Below are 18,737 nucleotides of genomic sequence, written 5' to 3'. Positions count from 1 at the left end.
GGATTCTATATAACCCTGGCTGAGCGGGCCTCTTGATGGAGGCAGGTTGTGCTCTTGGAGCCTGCAGACGTGCTCTTCTGTTGTGTGGGCAGGTGGGCTGGCTCGGAGGCAGACCCCAGAAATGGCTGGAGGTATTGTGCGAATGAGTCACCTGGCCCCTGACAGAGAAGGCTGGTTCCATCGAAGTGTCTTTGGGGTTTTGGTTGTGCTGCTCCTGTTGATTACACACTTTGTGGCTTCAGCGGGAGCTTTGTGCAAAGGGGAAAGGCCTGGTGCCAATCCCACAGGCCGTTCCCGCCTGTGGCGACAGCCAGGATGTGACCTCCCCCCCCTTCTCTCAGTGGTGCATGAATTCACACCCTGCGACTGGGAGCAGAAGCTGTCCCTCAGAGGGGAAGGAAGGCAGCCTGGCAGAATTAAAGTTAATCTTCCTTGGTGAGCATGCATTGTGAAAGCTGTTTCCCAGTCTCTGAGCAGGAACTCGTTTTTGATGAGCTGTTAAGTTGCTTCTGGTAATTGCTGTGTGATGTCAGCACTCAGCCACATGGACACAGGGCAGGCAGGCCATCCTAGGGTCTCTGCCCTGGGTTTGGGTCAATGTCACTTCCAAGCCATCAGGGCAGGCCCTAGAGTGGGAACCTCTTTAGCTCAGTCACAAGCCTGCTCCCCTGCTGGACGGTCTCAGAAGTACATAGTGGGGGTCAGAAAGTCTGCAGGCACTCAGCAAGGTGTCTGTCTGTCTGTCTGAGAGCAGGGGACGGCAGCCTTTTCAAACCAAAGAGCCAAACTGTATCAAAATTCAGAACAAGTGGTCAACTAAGCACCGTCTAAGAAAGCCCATTTGTGTGACTGAAAATAGACAAAGTAATACAAGTGATAATTGACATGATGATTACTAACCGCATAAATGAAATATTGTACTCACAGACTTCATTTAACGGGACTCCTTGCTGCTGTATCTTTTCGCACAGTTCTTTGAAGTTTTGAGTTAACTGTTCAAATTCAAGTTCATGCAACACATTCATGCTACAGGAGTGATTACGCGTTTTTAAAATTTTGAATTACTTTTCATTGGCATGTAAAAGGTTGCCTGCATTTTGGGAATGACAAAAGAGCCCTATTTGGTTCCATGCTGAGCCATATGTGGCTCGAGAGCCAGAGGTTGCAGACCCTTTTCTTAGAGCAACCCCATCCCGATGGCATCTGAGCCCCTCCCAGTCTTTAGTGCATTTATCCTCACAACAAGGCCATGTGGCTTTATCGACTAAGTGACTTGCCCAAGGTCACACGGGGACTGTGTGGCCGAGTAGAGAATCGATCCTGGGCTAACTTTGTAAGCACTGACTCATCCTTCTGTTGTCCTGACCCAGGCTCTAGCCAGGACAGATGGGGGTGGGGGAAATGCAGAGGAGCTGGCTCTGGGGGTGCTGTGGGGGAGGGGAGTTGCCATAGTTTAGGGGTGCCATGGGGGAGGGGAGTGCTGTAGGGCTGGCTCTGGAGGTGCTGTGAGGGAGGGGAGTTGCCATAGTTTGGGGGTGCCATGGGGGAGAGGAGTGCTGTAGGGCTGGCTCTGGGGGTGCTGTGAGGAAGGGGAGTTGCCATAGTTTGGGGGTGCCATGGGGGAGGGGAGTGCTGTAGGGCTGGCTCTGGGGGTGCTGTGGGGGGGGAAGCTGACAAATTGTGTGCCGTTCTCCCCCCGTGAGATGCCATGTGTCTCCCTGCTGGTGAAATAAGACATAAATAGCGATATCAGGATGAGACCCACCCGAGCCGCTGATCCCCCTTGTGACTTTGGGGATCGCTCCCCGTGGCTTTGGGCGCAGAGGCCGATGCTTTCAGGCCTTTCCTCTTGTTCCATCCTCCTGTTTCCTCCCCCTGGTCTCACTCGAGTCTTTTCTCTCTTCGTCCTTTCCTGCCGTCCCCCGATCCCCAGCGCGCTGGCTGGCCAGCAGCAGGCTTGTGTGCTGAGCGGCTCTGACCCCTTTGTGGCTCGCCTAGAGCGGGGAGTTGGCCAGCGGTTCGGGCGCTGGCTTAGGCTTTGTGAAATGGGTGGGAGCCCCTGCTCTGCCACAGAGTCCATGCTCACGTTGCCGCTCTGTGCCTCAGTTTCCCACCTGGAGCGTATGTATTGGGATAACTGCCCTGCCCCACGGCGATAAGTGACTGTGAAGCACTCGGGTGCTGCGATAACAGAATTAGGTGAGTACCTAGATTGTGTGGAGTGGGGGGCAGTATGGCAGACTGTCTATGTGGCGGGCAAAAGAGCCTCTGCAGGCCAGATCCAGCCTGCCAAATGGGTGGATCTGGCCCGCAGAGGCCCTGCTGCTCCCCCGCCCCCCAGCCCAATTAAGGCCTGGGGGCGGGGGAGCGCACGAAGCCTCCTCCCGCCCTGCCAGGACACGTGGCACTTAGAAGCTCTGTGTGCTGCTCGCAGGGTGGGGGAGAGAGGGGGAGGAGGCGTCGCGTGCTCCCCCGCCCCCAGGCCCTGATTGGCCTGGGGGAGCGTGCCAAGCCTCTTCCAGGGCATGGATGTCTAGCGGGAAGGGGGGGAAAAGGGGCTCCCCCATCCCCAAACCAATCATGATCTGGGGTTGGGGTATCCCCACCCCTTCCCATTTAGGTCCCGCCCCTTTGGGGGTGGCCCAGGGCTACTTCAAAAAATTTTGAAGTGGCCTCCAGGCAAAAATTATTGCCCACCCCAGTCTAGGTCTACTGCTGTACCAGCTTGGCAACTGCAAGGCCAGTTGGAGCAGTAGCTCGGCCCTATGGTGATTGCTCAGTACAGCGCCAGGGGAGGGGCGTGCTGGGGGTGGCACATGGTTGGGTGGACCCAGGGCTTTGCGCTGGAGCGTCTGGGCTAGGGAGTGGCTCATGGGGTCAGTCAAAGCTGCTTTGAGCAGGAGCGAGCGGCTCTGGGGCCCCTTGGCCTGACTGTGGGGCCTGGCCAGACTTCCGGCTAGCCTCCTTGCCCCACTCCACGTGGCCTCCTTGCCCCAGTGAGTCAGCACGGTCTGCGTCCCGACGCTCGCCCCGAGCAAGGCTGCATGCGCCATGGGGAGTTGCAGTAAGACGCTGGCGCCTGTGTGGCGCTGCAGGGTGCTTGACTGTGGAGAAGGCCCCCGGAGGGGAGCGGTGGAAGCCCCCATTGCTAGACTGCACCAAGCATGCCCCCCAAAGTGCATGCCGGTGGCCGGCGGAGAGCGACCCGCTCCCGCAGTGCTGGCCCCTCCCCGTTCCCTGCTGCTACGTTGCAGTTAAAGAGCAGCTAAAACTAGGGCTGTAAACGGTTAATCAGTAAGTCTCACCCTTAACCCCTAGGGGCTGGAGCAGCTCCCCTCCTGCCCTGGACAGGGGCGTGTTCCAGCCCCACGGGGCCTGCAGGAGCAGCTCTTGTCCGTGGGGGGCCCAGCCAGCCCCTCCACGGGTAGCCAGCTGCCGAGCCTGCAGCAAATCCTCCCTGGAAATGGGGCGGCCAGCCGCCCTGCCCCTGCTCCTGTGGGCTCTGCAGTATAAAACTGATTTAAGCTTGATGCTTACAGGGCCTGCAGCGCGTGTAACCGCTGGGGCTTTTAGTGGCCACACGGTTCCATTTGTAAACACATTTTTACATCCCTAGCCAAAGCTGCACTAAATACTCCAGCTTTCCCAGGGCAGTAGGACTGGGGGGCACCGTAACTCTCCTGATGTAGGGGAAGCCTGGGTTTGGAGGGCAGATTGAGTCTACTGGTGGGACGTGCTGGCAGCAGCAGAGAGCAGAGTTTTGTCCTTACTTCGTCACTCTCCGTGCCCGTGGTTACAGGCGGAACCTGGTCTGTCTGCTTCTCTTTTTGCAGTGTCTGCCCCTTTCCCCAGCTGTCTGTATGCAAGCGTGTCTCTCTGCGCCCGGCTGTGCGCTTGCATGCCCCCTTAGCGACGCCTTCCTCTCTGCAGGCCGGCGGCCTTACCAATATTTCACCTCCTGCAGAACTAACCCGACTTCAAGGTGAGCCTTAGGAAGTGGAGCCACTGTCGCCAAAGCGTCGCGACTGGGCTGACCCTTGGACTTTGGCAGTGGTTTTGCAGTCGCCCACCTCCCATTTCTGACCCCTTTCTTCCCCCTGGGGTTCACCGTTGAGCAGCCCGCGGGAAAGACAATTTATCTCGTGCTTGTGGTCAGCTACTCCCATCAGCCGCGCAGGGCGGGGACTCAGCAACAAGACGGCTGCATTTCAATAGCTGAAAGGGGGCTGTACGCACACTCGGAAGGGTAGCGGTGGAATTGAGTGCACAGCTGGGGTCCGGCGCCTGTGCCTAGGAGGTGGTTGGTTCAGGGAGGCTTTTGGGAGAGGTGAGTTAAGGAATGGTGCTAATGCTGCTGGTAATTAGGTGAAGGCGGGATCCTCAGAATCTGCTCGGAGGGGGCCCACGCAGGACACAGCTGGCTGACCTGCTGGGCTGGCCATGCAGCCCCAAGCCTGGAAGGAGTATTATGGGTCGGAGGAGGGAAACAGTCCGTCTAGGAAGTTGCTCACTGGGGCGGGAGGAAGACTCCGTGCCGGAGGGAGGAAATTGTCCCTCTCCTCCAGGAGACCATGTGGCATTGGTGGTTCTAGGCAACAGCCAGCGGGAACCCACCAGGACAGGTTCAGATGAAGGTTTGGATTCGCCTCCAAGCCACACTAAGAAACTGGCCCACAGAGCAGCACCTTTCATCTCGGACCTGGGAAGGCCCCTAGGGAGGAGGGCAGCGGCCAGCCAGCTGGCCCACAATGCAGCAGGGACAGGAAAAGAGATGTTGTGCCCAAGACACTAGCTGCCTGTGATGCTGTTGCTTTCTGGCAGCTGGCCCCAGGGGCGATCAGCACCTAGAATGTATGACCCGACAGGGTTACTCTGCTGGGGCTGGTGGAAAAGGCTTGTGCCTTCAGGGCTACAGGCTCAGGACCATGCTGCTTGTATGCACATGTGGCCATAGCTTGTCGTGCAAGGATGCTGGGGCCAATCCTCTAGTTTTGGGAAAGGTGCTCATCGGAAAGGCCCACCCACGGGGCAAGAGTCAGTTGCCCAGCCTCATTGGCTGGGCTTCCGCAGAGCATGGGTGTATTAAACCTGATGCTTAACCGGTTACACAGTCCCCCAGCCTTACCCCCTCAGCCTTTGCTGCAGGTGATGGCTGCAGAGTTCACAGCAGACTTGTGATGCTTTTCTCCCTTTGATCTCTATGGCCTTCAGAGCAGCCCGGGCCAGAGGAATTACTCAGCCTGCAGTGTACTTAAGGGACAGGATCACAAAGCCTAGACACAACGTCTCAGCTGCCTGCGGACTCTTAGCTTCTAGTTAGGAATGCAGTGCTGGGGTGGCAGTACAGTTAAATGCTGATTGTCGGTCTGTGATCCCTGGCGTGGCTGCAACAGTGAAGAAGACAGGCCTTTTGGAAACACGCCATTTAATGCTGAATACAAATGATAGTCTCTGCAGTTTACCGATTTCTGGATTAAAGGACCAGAATGTCATATCTGTTCCTGGACTCGATGACCTCCTGAGGTCTCTTCCAGGCCTAGGACTCTATGGGTACGTCTAAACTACATGGCTCCGTCGACGGAGCCATGTAGATTTGTTGTTTTGGCAAAGGCAAATGAAGCCGCGATTTAAATGATCATGGCTTCATTTAAATTTACATGGCTGCCGCGCTGAGCCGACAAACAGCTGATCAGCTGTTTGTCCGCTCAGCACGCTAGTCTGGACGCTCCCATGCCGACATCAAAGCCCTTTGTCACCAGCCCCGGTAAACCTCATCCCACGAGGAATAACGGGGCTGCTGACAAAGGGCTTTGATGTCGGCAGGGGAGCGTCCAGACTAGCGCGCTGAGCGGACAAACAGCTGATCAGCTGTTTGTCGGCTCAGTGCAGCAGCCATGTAAATTTAAATGAAGCCGCGATCATTTAAATCGCGGCTTCATTTGCCTTTGCCTATGTGTCTAATCTACATGCCTCTGACGAGAGAGGCATATAGTCTAGACACAGCCTATGATTCTACTCTCCTGGCAAAACACCACTGAATTCCTTGGCACTAGCCAGCTCCACCTCTGTGACCTGCGGGAAGGATTTTAACTGGGTGTGTAGCCTTTGGCTTGGTGCTTTTGCCCAGTGTTGTGTGAAACTCTAAGATCTAGTGTTTTAAGGAAGACCTTATCAAATGAAAATGAAAAACTCATCAACTATAAACCACAATGCCTGCCCCCTGTAAACCAAGAGGTGTCTGCAAACAGCTTGCAGAAGCGAACCTCCCAGCTAGTGCTGTCAGATACTTGCAGGAGTGCTCTAAAAATACCAGTCCAGCCAGTTCCTTCAAGATGTGGTGTTGAAGTTGAGGGTGTGGGGTAAGCTTTGTGAGTTCCATACACACACAGTCTTGTAATTAAGCAACAATCACTCATTAGGGTCAATTGTTTGCCTGGAGTAATAACTCCTTCCCAGCCCTGTGATCTGTTCTGCTCTTACTCTTCTTGAAACAAACAGGAATCTGTCCATGGACCTCAACGTGTGTTGGATCTGGCCCAGGTGGCTGGAGGCGGAATCCTGGTTCCACTGAAATCAGTGAGAGTTTTGGCATTGATTCAGTGGGCCCAGGTTTTTATGGTAGTTTTTTATGCAAGTGCTTAGCACCTAGAAGTTCACGGTGACACTGACAACCAGCCTGTCCCACTATCCCAAATTTTCGTGTGCCTCCAAAACGCAGTGCCCAGTGTTCCTTCTATGTACTGGGTATTTCTGACAAGCCAAGTTGGTAAAGAACAGTCTGTTCCGGGTGAGCAAGAACTTACCCTGTATGTGCTGGTAAGAAATCGCGGGGTTTGCCAAAGGAGAAGCACACTACTCACAGGGCAATGACAGTGTTGGTTTGAGTTTACTAGGAGGGCATTACAAATGTGCTGTGAATGTCCTTACTTGGCTGTCACTCAAACAGCACTCCCAGTGATATAAACCCAGTGAGACAGGAATCGAATAAAAGCTGCAGGCATTTGCCTGAGTTCAAGACCTCTCCCAAGGTCACCGTGTCTGGTTCCACTAGTACACATAGGGCAGAACTTACTGAACCGTGGGCTCAAGATAGAAAGGATGCTTTCTCCCTGGCCACGGAGCAAGTGGAAAGTGTTGCGTACATAAGAACATCTTGTTCCTCACTGTTCCTGGGCTTGGGGTAGTGCATGGATCATTGGCTGCTTGTGTGTGTGTGTGTGTGTGTGTGTGTGAGTGACAGAGAGAAAGGGCCCTGTAGTTGAAATAACGGCCACCCTCAAGGAGAGACGGAAATGGAGGAGTTCGTGTCTGATAAAAGATGGCATGAACGAGATAAGTTTGCGGCATCTCAGCTAACGATGACTAAGGGGCAATGGCTCTGTTATAAGCCATGCTAGTGTACTAGGCATTTAATAGGTAGCGTATTTTAAACATTCAAAAGGAAGTTTTTCTTCATGCAGTACACAGTCAACCAGTGGAACTCCTTGCCAGAGGATGTTGTGCAGACCAGGACTTTAACAGGGTTCAAAAATAACTAGATCAATTCATGGAGGTTAGGTCCATTAATACTTATAGCCAGGATGGGTAGGAATGGTGTTCCTAGCCTCTGTTTGCCTGTTTTGTTCACTCCCTCTGGGGCACCTGGCATTGGCCACTGTCGGCAGACAGGATACTGGGCCCCACGAATAATCACACCGGCCCTGGTTGGGGCAAGGAGCTCTTTGCAACGCTTGTCCCAAACTGCAGCGCGCTCACGGGACTCCGCTCTGCCCGCTGCACCAGCCGCCTTGCCAACCTGAGTTGGCAGGCTTGTTTCCATAGAAACGGCTGCTCAGAAATGAGGTCACTCCAACCCAGCGAAAGAGAGTAGTCACTGGGGCTGGTCTGATTGTTCCCCCAGGGTCCCCTACTCCCCCCAGCACCAAGCAAACAGGGCTAGTGATGGCAACTCGGTTGGCTCTGCCGTACGTGCTGAGCCAAGTGTGAATATGAGAGAGAGGCCCTGTGTGATAGCCTGGGTCTGGATCCAGGGCCCATGTGTATAGCCCTGACTGAAGGGTACTGGATAGCCCTTCTTAGCATCCCTGCTTCCCTTTGTGCCCTGCTGCCTGTCTGGGCACGTCACTGCTATTTCAGCGCCTCAGAAATGCCACCATGCCACAGAGCCCAAGTGCTGAAACTTGGTATCTACGGGGTCCAGCTTGTGTGAAATGGGGAGCAGGAGCACCGAACCTCTGTTCACAAGCTCCACAGAACCGTCTGAAGTGATTAGTGGTCTGAGGTGCCCGGGTCGAGACACCTTCAAGAAGCCTGATTCTCAGGAGACTGCTGTCTTCTAGATCTTGGCCTGACAGGAGGAGGACTCAGCCCTCTAATTGCTCCCTCACTGTTCTGACTGGTAAACCGTTATAAAGGATGTGTCATGACCCCATCTAATGCTTGGTCGACACCGAGGATAGCAGCCTGCTACTGCTGCCAGAAACACAGATAGGTCACTTGATGATGTGACCAGCTCCAGCTTGGGAGACACCAGGAATATAAAAATCCCATGAGGCCGTCTCTATCTTTTCTTCAATCTTGCTACTGATTCCAGATGCATCCTTGCTAGGGACAGAGAGCTGGGAAGGATGTGCTGACCCATCCTAATACAGGATGTACACCAGAGACTTCTAAGCTAGCGGTTTGTAACTTCTCTGCTAAGAGCCTGCATCAAGAACTTGGTGATTGATGTATGTAATGTATTCTCATTAACAACCTTACTCTCAACCTTTTCTTTCTTTTATTAATAAACCTTTAGATTTTAAATGCTAAAGGATTGGCCCAGTGTGCTCTTGTGGGTAAGATCTAAAGTGTAAATTGATCGGGAACTGTGTCTGGTTCTTTGGGACCAGGAGGATCTGTTTGGAGTTGGTAAGATTAGGTTTTATAACCTCTCACCTGTGTGTAAGGTCCAGGGCTGATTGTGTCTGAGGGGTTTTGCTCGTGAGACTTCTTGCTGGCCAGATGGGCAGCTGGAGTGCTCTGTGTGACTGGTTTGTGGCCTGTTTAGGAAAGTTCTCTAGTCGAGGGCTGTAGTAGCCCTGGTTTCGAGCAATTCACCCTGAGCTGACGCCCTCAGCAGTGCCCATATGCAGCCTGGTCTGTCTCAGCTATGCATCTCTCTTGTGAAGTGAGTGTGATTTGTCCTACTTCTAGTGAGTGGTCCACACAGATGATAATAGTCTTCTAATTGCTTCTGCTGCCCAAGCCCTGCAGGTGACCCAGGTTATCAGTCTGGTTCCATGTGCTGGAATTTCTTTTTTTTTTTTTTAAATAGGAAACTTACATCCAAAAACAACATTAAAAGAAAGTTAAGGTTGCAAAGTCAAGCACTCAAAAATTAGGAAATGCCAGGATGTGCCCGTGTAACATTAATTTACTCCCCTTGTGTGTATGCATTATGATTCAGTTGTTAATGACACAATCACATCCTATCTTTTCCCTTGGACCCAGTCTCATTGGCTTTGTCTACTCTGCAGTTTTTTTGAGGAAGGGGGTATGCAAATGGCATGCTCATTTGCATACCCTTTTCCGATTCTTTTTGTGGAAGAGGTTTTGCTGCTAAAAAGCCCCATGTAGACAGAGCTTTGTTGGGAAAAACCTCTTTTTGGCAAGATCCTGTAAACCTCGATTTTTGAGGAATAAGAGATCTCATGAAAAAGGGTTTTTTTTCTGACAAATGGTCCCATCTACATGAGGCTTTTTAGTGGCAAAACCTCTTCACCAAAAAAAAAAAAAAAAAATTTCAGAAGAGATATGCAAATGAGCATCCATTTGCATATCCTCTTCTGCAAAAAAACTACAGTGTAGACATAGCGGCTACGTCTACACTGGCATGAATTTCTGGAACTGCTTAAAACGGAATAATATTCCGTTTTAAGTTTTTCTGGAAAAGGAGCGTCTACATTGGTAGGCTGCTTTTCCGGAAAAGCCCTTTTCCGGAAAAGCGTCTGTGGCCAATGTAGACGCGCTTTTCCGGAAAAGAGCCCCGAGCGTCATTTTCGCGATCAGGGCTTTTTTCCGGAAAAGACTACTGGGCTGTCTACACTGGCCCTTTTCCGGAACAGTGTTCCAGAATAAGAACTTATGCCCGAGCGAGAGCAGAATAGTTTTTCCGGAATAGCGGCTGATTTTGTACAGTAGAGCGTCGTTGCTTTTCCGGAAATTCAAGGGCCAGTGTAGACAGCTCACAGCTTATTCCGGAAAAGCGGCTGATTTTCCGGAATAAGTGGCCCAGTGTAGACACAGCCAGCATGTGTGCACAAGATGCATCTGCATTGGGGCTGAGTTGGGCTTGTGTCGTGAAGGAGGCTGGCGTCCATAGGATCCCTGCCTCTGTTGTTGCAGAATTTTGAAGATGTATAGTGAATGAGGCAGGGGCTGCAGAAAGAGCATGGGTAGACTTGTGGTCAAGCAATCGAATGCTGCCCGGAGAACTGGATTTTCTTCCCGCCTCTGTCAGAGCTCATGCCTGATGTTAGGTAAATCACATAAACATCAGAGGTAAATCACATAAACATCAGAGCTCACAGTTGGCCTCAAATTATGTGTTCCTCATTGTCTGGCAACCCAACATAAAACACTTGGGAACAGATTTGCAGAAGTACTGAGCACTCACAGCTGTGACGCAGGACGTCTGCAGCTGTGCTCTGGGCATATAATGGGCCATAAAAATGCTAAGAGAGCTAAGGTGTGTGAAAGAATATCTTTTATTGGACCAGTTTCTGTTGAGGAGTGGTCTGAATAGTCAGGGCCTACATGTCTCAAATGAGTCGCCGCTGTTGATAATTGTAGCCTTAATCTTTCTGTGCTGCAGCTCCTGATCTATAAAATACATATAACAATATCACATGCATTAAGATGAATACATGAATGTACTAGGAGGAGAGCACCATAGAAACTCCCAGCAGGAAATTAATAATTCTGAAGGCCATGCTGGGTTTGGGTGGTGGGTGGTAAATGAGGGTTTGTCTCCACTTACCGGGAGATTGGCGTTGAGGGGATTGATCTCCTAGGGTTTGATTTAGCAGGTCTAGTAAGGACTCGCTAAATCAACTGCTGATGGCACCCCTTCCACTTGGGTATGCCACCAGCTTGTGAGGAATAAGGAAAATTGGTGGGAGAGTTTCTCCTGTCAACTTCCCACAGCGAGGATACCACGGAAATTCAACCTAAGGTACTCGTAGCTGGAGTTGTGTATCTTAGGTCAACTTTCTCCCGTAATGTAGACCTGGCCTGAAGCCTGGGCCGTGTATTAAATGAGAAGGATAAAAAGAAATGCTGAATAACTGCTTATTCACTGAAGGAGGTGACGATCCTGTGGAAAAAAATAACGTGTGATGATGTAAATAAAGACCACCTCGTAATGCAGGAGGGGGCTGAAATAAAGTTGCACCGACAGCTTTAATGCTGGGGTTTCATTACTTCCAAGTGCTTGACTTTGAGACCTGAACATTCTAACAACAGGTTGGGAGGTAATTAATATTTATATTAGAGTAGCACTTAGAGATACCATTGGGCTGCTCTGTCATTAGCGCCACACGACTAATGGGGCACTGAGAGCCACACAGGCTAACTTGCTTGGCCAAGGTTATCCAGCACACCTGTGTCAGTCCTGGGAGGTCTGCACCTGGATGTTCTAAGTCCCAAGCCAGCGCCTTAAGCAACCCATTATCGGTGTGTTCTCACGGTGCTGGGGTGCTAGACACTTTCCAGACATTCAGAAAAGGAGTTTATAAGCACTTGAGCTTCTCCTGGGAGATATCCCGTAGCCCCCTCATTCTCTGGATTGGGAAGCTTTCCATAAAAAACAGAGGGAAACAAATGCAGATCTCTCTCTATCTCTTTTGTGTGCCAAAGGAAACTTCCCTCTTTTTGTCCTTAATAAAGCTTTACTGTAAAAAGCCTCTGTGTTGCCCGTCTGGTGGTGCTGATGGGGAAGACAGGAAATGACTGAGAAGTAGCAATGGGAAGACAGCTGTGGCTGAGTTCTTGTGCCCAAGAGTTTCAGAGTAGCAGAAGAGAAAGTTGCTGGGAGGAATCTGTCTGGGGCTTCTTCTGAGTGCTTGGCCAGCTTTTCAGAGGTGCTGAGCAGCTGTCATCCCAAATATCTACTCAAGAAAGAGATTTTGGAGTCATTGTGGATAGTTCTCTGGAAACATCCACTCAGTGTGCAGGCAAAAAAGCAAACAGAATGTTAGGAATCATTTAAAAAACGGATAGAGAATAAGACAAAGAATATTTTATTGCCTCTGTATACAGCCATGGTACGCCAACATCTCGAATACTGCAGACAGATGTGGTCACCTCATCTCAAAAAAGATATATTGGCTTAGGAAAAGGTTCAGAAAAGGGCAACAAAAATGATTGGGACTGGTCCTATATGAAGAGAGCTTAAAAAGACTGGGACTTTTCAGCTTAGAAAAGAGGAGACTAAGAGGGGATATGATAGAGGTCTATAAAATCATGACTAGTGTGGGGAAAGTGAATAAGGAAAAGTTATTTACTTATTCCCACAATGTAAGAACCAGGGGTCACCAAATGAAATTAATAGGCAGCAGGTTTAAAACAAACAAAAGGACATTTTTCTTCACGCAGAGCACAGTCAACCTGTGGAACTCCTTGCCAGAGGATGTGGTAAAGACTAGGACTTTAACAGGGTTTTAAAAAGAGCTAGATAGATTCATGGAGGTTAGGTCTATCAATGGCTATTAGCAAGGATAGGTAGAAATGGTGTCCGTAGCCTCTGTTTGTCTGGAAGTGGGTGACAGGAGAGGGATCATGTGATGATTACCTGTTGTATTCCCTCCCTCTAGGGCATCTGGTATTGGCCACTGTTGGCAGACAGGATACTGGGTTAGATGGACCATTGGTCTGACCCAGTATGGCCATTCTTATGTTCTTAATGTCACCAGCTTTGCTCAGCACCTCTGCAGTTCGGGCCATGGGTGGCTCTGTCTTTGCACTTAATTATTTTTCATTAACCCTGCAGAACCCAAATTTCTCACTGCTAGTCATAAATCAATGCCCTCGTGTAGTTGCTTGCAGCTGAGAATCTCCAAAGATTTGTCAATTAATGCTCCTGACAGGGGGTGGATAAATGGCATTACCCAGATTTTGCAGATGATGGAGAAGGAAGTACCTCTTGCAATAACACAAGAACTCTGGTGATATGAATAGGTGGCAGCAGGTTTAAAACAAACATAAGGTAATATATCTTGACACAGCTCATAGCCAACCTGTGGAACTCCTCGCCAGGGGATGTTATGAAGGCTAAAAGTATAACTGGGTTCAGAAAAGAACTAAGTAAGTTAATGGAGGACAGGTCCATCAATAGCTATTGGCTAAGATGGTCCTGGATGAAAACGTCGTGGTGTGGGTATTCCCAAGTCTCTGAGTGCCAGAAACGGGAACTGGATGACAGAGGACGGTTCACTTGAAGTTGCCCTGTTCTGTGCATTCCCTTTGAAGCACCTGTCATTGGCCAGTCAAAGGACAGGACACGGGGCTGAATGGAACATGGCTCTGACCCAGACTTGCTGTTTCTATATTCTTATGTGGACACTGAGTCATGGGGAGAATCAGGCCTACTACCGGCCACCTGAATCCATATGTGGGCACTTAAATAAAACTGGCCTGTTTTTAGAGGTGCTGTAAGTCAAACAATGTGATGAACTGGTTGGACCTCCCAGGTCCGGCACCCTCGGGACCTGACTGGTCCCAAATGAGGGAGTTTGCCAGACCAGGGGAGGCCAATTCCACCCCTCTGTTGATCGACTTGGCTCCTCTGCCTGCAGCAGGGCTCCCCTGGCCTGCAGCACAATGCAAGGCTCCTGGCTCCGTGGCTGCTGGGACTCCCCTGCCCCAGAGCTCTGTGGCTGCCAGGGCCACTGCAGCTCCCGCCACCCTGAAACTGCTGGAGCTGGTGATGCTGCCACTGCCACTGGGCTGGTAGGGCTGCCGCTGCTCCGGGGCTGCTGCCCTGGGCCAGCTAGGACTCTAATGACCCAGGGCCAGCCCAGGCTGCTGGAGTCCTGGCTCTGCTCTGGCTGCTGGGCTCCTAGGGCTTTCTGGTCCAGCCACATCCGTGGTGTAGGTAAGGACATGGGAAGTAACAGCCTCATACGTCTCAGGTTGGGAAAGACGTGGACAAGTTAGAGAGTCCAGAGGAGAGCAGCAAACATGTCCCAGGCTTAGAGACCCTGGTGGTTTTTGATGGTGGTTAGTGGTGGGGACAGGGACAATCGCAGCTGTTTGCTGTTCGGCTTTTAAATATCCTGTTTCCTTGCGGCACATTGGAAATCTGTGCTAGGACCTCATGGTGCTGCCACCGTCATACGGTCTGGTGCACTCACCTGATCGCTGGGCTCTTGCACTGTGCAAAGGCCCCGATTCTTACCTCCATTAACTCGCTGCAAATCCGCTGTCGCTCCTTCCCCTGCAGCAGAGTGAGGCCGAGTGTCTGCTGAGATGGGGGTCTGGCCCTGTGTTTTAAAGGCAGCCATGAGGGGAAGGCAAGGAGCAGGGTTTGGGATAGGACTGTGACTGCATTAACATGGGGTCTTTCTTTTTCTCTGCAGCTTTCCTACTAGGGAAGAATCCCGATCTCCTGAGCCCGTGTCTATCGTCCCACTCCCTCCGCCTGCTGTCCTCCCCCATGTGAACCCAGAGCCACAGCAGAGCCCCCCTGAACTGCCTTTCAGACCCGTCGATCTGTTCCAGCCGGAGTTTGGTGAGTGTGTGTCAGGCTTAACCCGCCACTTCTCAAGCTTTGCCTTAGAGCACTGACCTGGGCTTCCCTTGACAGCCTTTGGGCACGGCGTAGTGTCTGTCCATCTGTCCATCCTGCTCACTGCAGCAGCAGTTTTTCCTGAAACGACTTGGGGATTTTTCATGGGTTGCAAGAGCAGGTTTTGGGTGCCAGGAATCCTGGGACTCGACATTGGCTCTTACGCAGCTGGGTGATGGTTCGGAAGCAGGCCTGTTCAGTCACCGTGTGGCGATTCTCTCCTAACATCTGTTGGCGCAGCACCAAGGTTTAATCGGCCTAAAACCACATGGAGGATTTTATCTCAGTGGATAGGTTTAAAAGAGAGCGGATGAGAAGAAAGGAAGTTTTTGTTATTGAGGAGCGAATGCTAAATTATCCCAGAGTGTCCAGTGATTGAATTCAACTTTGATGTCTGTTTGAGGCATAAGCATTTCTCCCCACAGCTCCCTTCAGGGGCTGTGTCCCAAGATCCTGGGGTGGGGCACAGGGTGGCCATTGAGAGTTAACAGGAATTTCCTGGGCCTGGCGTATACATTCTAGTTCACCCGTGAATGCTGTGATGGCTCAAACCACGTCTCCACTTGCTGTGCCTGAGATTGATCTTCTGGCCTTCGATTTAGCGGGTCTATTAAAGACCTGCTAAATTGAATACTGAGGGCACCCCCAGTTGTCGCTGGTACTCATCGCAGTTGCGAGGAGTAAGGGAAACCGACAGAAATATTTGCTCCCATCAACTTCCCTATGTGAAGTTGGTGCCAAGCTTGGCCTAATGTATTATGTAATTTGCATAGCTGGAGTCGTGTAACTTAACCCAACCCTCCAGGTCTAGTATAGACTTGGCCTTAGATAAAAACTGGTGTCACCCTGGTCACCAGTATCACAGAGAAGCACCATGAGTTAGGTGTCTACACTGAACATTATGTTCTTAAGGTCTGTGTTTGGGGACAGGTCACCAGCAAAGGTGGAAAACCAGGTTTTCTGTCAAGGAAGAAAAGTCTTTATCTGGCTGATTATGTGTAAATGAAATATTGTGTAGATCACAACGGGTCAGAGAGGGGCAAATAACAGAAAAAAAGTAAATGGGGAGTGAACTCTATTTTGAAGTGTGTATCTGACATTTGCTGTGGTATATTTGGGGGACAAAGAAGACACCCTTTCATCCTTAAACCGCCAGCGAGTTTGCTGCATGAAAGGGTCTCAGCCAAGCGTGACTGAAAATGCTGGAGAAAACTCAGGGTGAGAGAAGCTTCTTTAGGCAGGAGGGTGACCTGCTAGTTAAGTTCAGTCTCTAGTAAGTTAGTTACAATTTTGCTTGACAGGAAGCCATTTGTTTCTGTTGTCCGTACTCCCCAACCCTTGCATCTCTGTGTGTTCGTGCGTCTCTGTGTGTTCTTGTTTTCACTACGCATCTAGCTCAGGGCTGCGGTTTGGAGCAACGTGCAGGTCCCGGGTTGACGCTTACAAGCTGGCTTGTGCTATTTTGGGAAACAGCTGGCCTGGGGGTTCTGCAAGTGTGCAAGAAGGGGCTAAGCCCTCGGGGGGAAAGACCCAAGGCCACAGGTGTTGGTGTGAGCCGTTCACTGCCTGGTACAGTCTGCAGGGGCAGGAAGGGCTTGGGCTGCCAGAAGCTGGTAGTTTCAAGGAGCATCGTGCTAAGAGCATCACGACCACCCCTGGAGAGCGTCACAGCCACCGTAGACTGGTTGAACAAAGCAATTTTCATCTTCAACCCTGAGCAAAGCTGGATGAGAGAGACAGGCCTGGGGGCCAATCACCAGGAGTTGTTGACAGCTTTGCTGCTGCCTTGCATGCCTGCCAGGCAGGTATTGACTAGGGCCAGGCCTGCAGGTAACCTGAGGAGAGGGGAAGCTGGTGTGGGAACCAGCAGCAAAAGGGTTAAATCTCAAAGACAAGAGGAGGCAACAATGCTGGTGTGGAGGCGCATCGGGGTCCCCTGCCTCCTGCACCCCTGTAGTGGCACAGACAGAATCTACCAGCCAGTAGAATAGAGGGAGTTTATTGCTTCTCCAGGATACAGCACAGCACAGATGTAATCTGGTCACAGGGCAGGCCTAGGATGCCTCAGCCCCCCTTGAGATGGGGGAGCCTGGGCACCTAAATCCCAGCCCGTTGCCTAGGCTGCTTCCTCCATGATACCAGACAGAAACTCCCACTCTTTTCCAGCTCTGCCCCCCAGCCAGGTGCTGGTCTCCGCCCTGCTCCCTTTGTCTCTCCCTGGGAGGCTAAGCCTGGGTGTCTGGGATAATACGCATTTGGGAGAGTCAGTGAGAATCTCCCATCACAGCACAGGGGACCCCGGGTCACAGAACAGATAGCATCCCCACTACACCGCAGCTCGTGACTGGAGCATGGGACTAGACTCCTGGGGCCTATTTCCAGCCATGCCACTGAGTTGCTGTATGACCTGGGGCAACTCTCTTGACTTCTCTGGGCCTTGGTTTTCTCCTGTGTGAAATGGGGGGTGGGGAGGGGGTCATGATACTTAACTTCCTCTTCACTGCCACGTCAGGCCTTCGGTCATTAAGCTGGATGAGGTCTAATTAGTTAAACGCGCTGCGAATGAGTTAAGCTCCATAGACGTGCACAGTGTCCTCACGCTCACAGGCCTGCATCGCACGGCTGCTCGAGAGCCAGTGTAGTCCTGACTGCTTTGGAAAGGCCCTGGCGCTAGAGCGGAGACAGGTTCAGCTGTGGGGAATACAAAGGGGCTTCGTTATTGAGGCTTCTGGACACACCCGGGGCCTATGGCTCCCTTTGGCCCCAGACCGACAGACTGAGGCTACGCTGCCTGGTGTGGAGGCGCCCTGACCTGGAGTTAGCAGCTGTAGAAGCAGCGGCTCAGCATGGTGCATGTTGCTGAGGAATGGGGAGATGGCAGCAGCTGTAACTGGGTATCCAAACAAGCTCCTGTCTCATAAGAAGTGGTGGCCATTTCTCTGTGTGCATATAAAAATAACAGAAATGTTCCATTTCCATATCAGCGTTCACCTCATAGTGCTTTCCAGTCTGCCTCTATCAGAATCATTCTCCAAGCCTTGGAATGCAGCCACCTCTGGGGTGGGACGCATCAGCCTCTCAGCATAGGCTAGCGACATGACTATGTACCTAAGGTTCTGAGCAGGGTTTTACCCGAGCGACTACCCTGTGCCATGGGCCGTGCCGCAGCAGCTACCCTGTCAGAGCTAGCTCAGGTCGGCAGACTTGTGCAGCAATCCAACCTTGAGGGGGGTAATAAAGAGCGGGTTCCTCCTATGGAACCACAAAGCCGGGGTGGTGGTAGTTTGAAACCAGTTGCACACTGGAATTTAGCACCTGTGCATCTGCTTGTGCAAAAGTAGCCCTGGGATCTTTCAGGGCCACAGGCAGTCCGGGCCTTGACTTTACAGCTCATTTGTTTGAATGCTCAAGTCTAAATAAAATGCAGGACAATATAGCACTTTAAAGACTAACAAGATGGTTTATTAGATGATGAGCTTTCGTGGGCCAGACCCACTTCCTCAGATCAAGTAGTGGAAGAAAGTAGTCACAACCATATATACCAAAGGATAGAATTTAAAAAAATGAACAAATATGAAAAGGACAAATCACATTGCAGAACAGAAGGGGGATGCGGGGGGGGGTGGGAAGGGGGAGGAAGGAAGGTAAGTGTCTGTGAATTGCTGATATTAAAGGTAGGGAGAGTGGGATGTATGTGAGTTAATGGTATTACAGGTGATAATTGGGGAAACTATCTTGGTAATGGGTGAGAAAGTTCAAAGACTTGTTAAGTCCCTGTTGGTAAGTGTCGAATTTTAACATGAATGACAGTTCAGAGGATTCCCTTTCAAGTGCAGATGTAAAAGGTCTTTGTAGCAGAATGCAGGTGGCTAAGTCATTTAGAGAGTGTCCTTTCTGGTTAAAGTGGCAA

General features: G+C 51.2%; 1 protein-coding gene across 9 annotated transcripts in view; it reads left to right on the top strand.

Annotated features, from left to right (window-relative positions):
• Positions 1-18,737, top strand: part of ARAP1 (ArfGAP with RhoGAP domain, ankyrin repeat and PH domain 1) — a 213,665-nt gene that overhangs the window by 117,603 nt on the left and 77,325 nt on the right. For 8 of the 9 annotated variants that reach the window (XR_012900822.2, XR_016348579.1, XR_016348578.1 and 5 more), the window contains one exon: positions 14,619-14,770. Coding sequence is in view for 2 of the 9 variants with exons in the window: in XM_089775809.1 (XP_089631935.1) it covers positions 14,619-14,770 (152 nt within the window). In the remaining 7 variants the exon portion in view is untranslated. Of the gene's footprint in view, positions 1-3,833; positions 3,983-14,618; positions 14,771-18,737 lie in introns of those variants that run through there. The other variant, XR_012900825.2, reaches the window with a different exon arrangement.

The sequence above is a fragment of the Pelodiscus sinensis genome, chromosome 1 (genome assembly GCF_052426305.1).
Source record: "Pelodiscus sinensis isolate ZL-2025 chromosome 1, ASM5242630v1, whole genome shotgun sequence".
NCBI classification, from domain to species: Eukaryota; Metazoa; Chordata; order Testudines; family Trionychidae; genus Pelodiscus; species Pelodiscus sinensis.
Note: the sequence above shows the minus strand (reverse complement) of the source record. Positions and strands in the feature narration are given on the sequence as shown.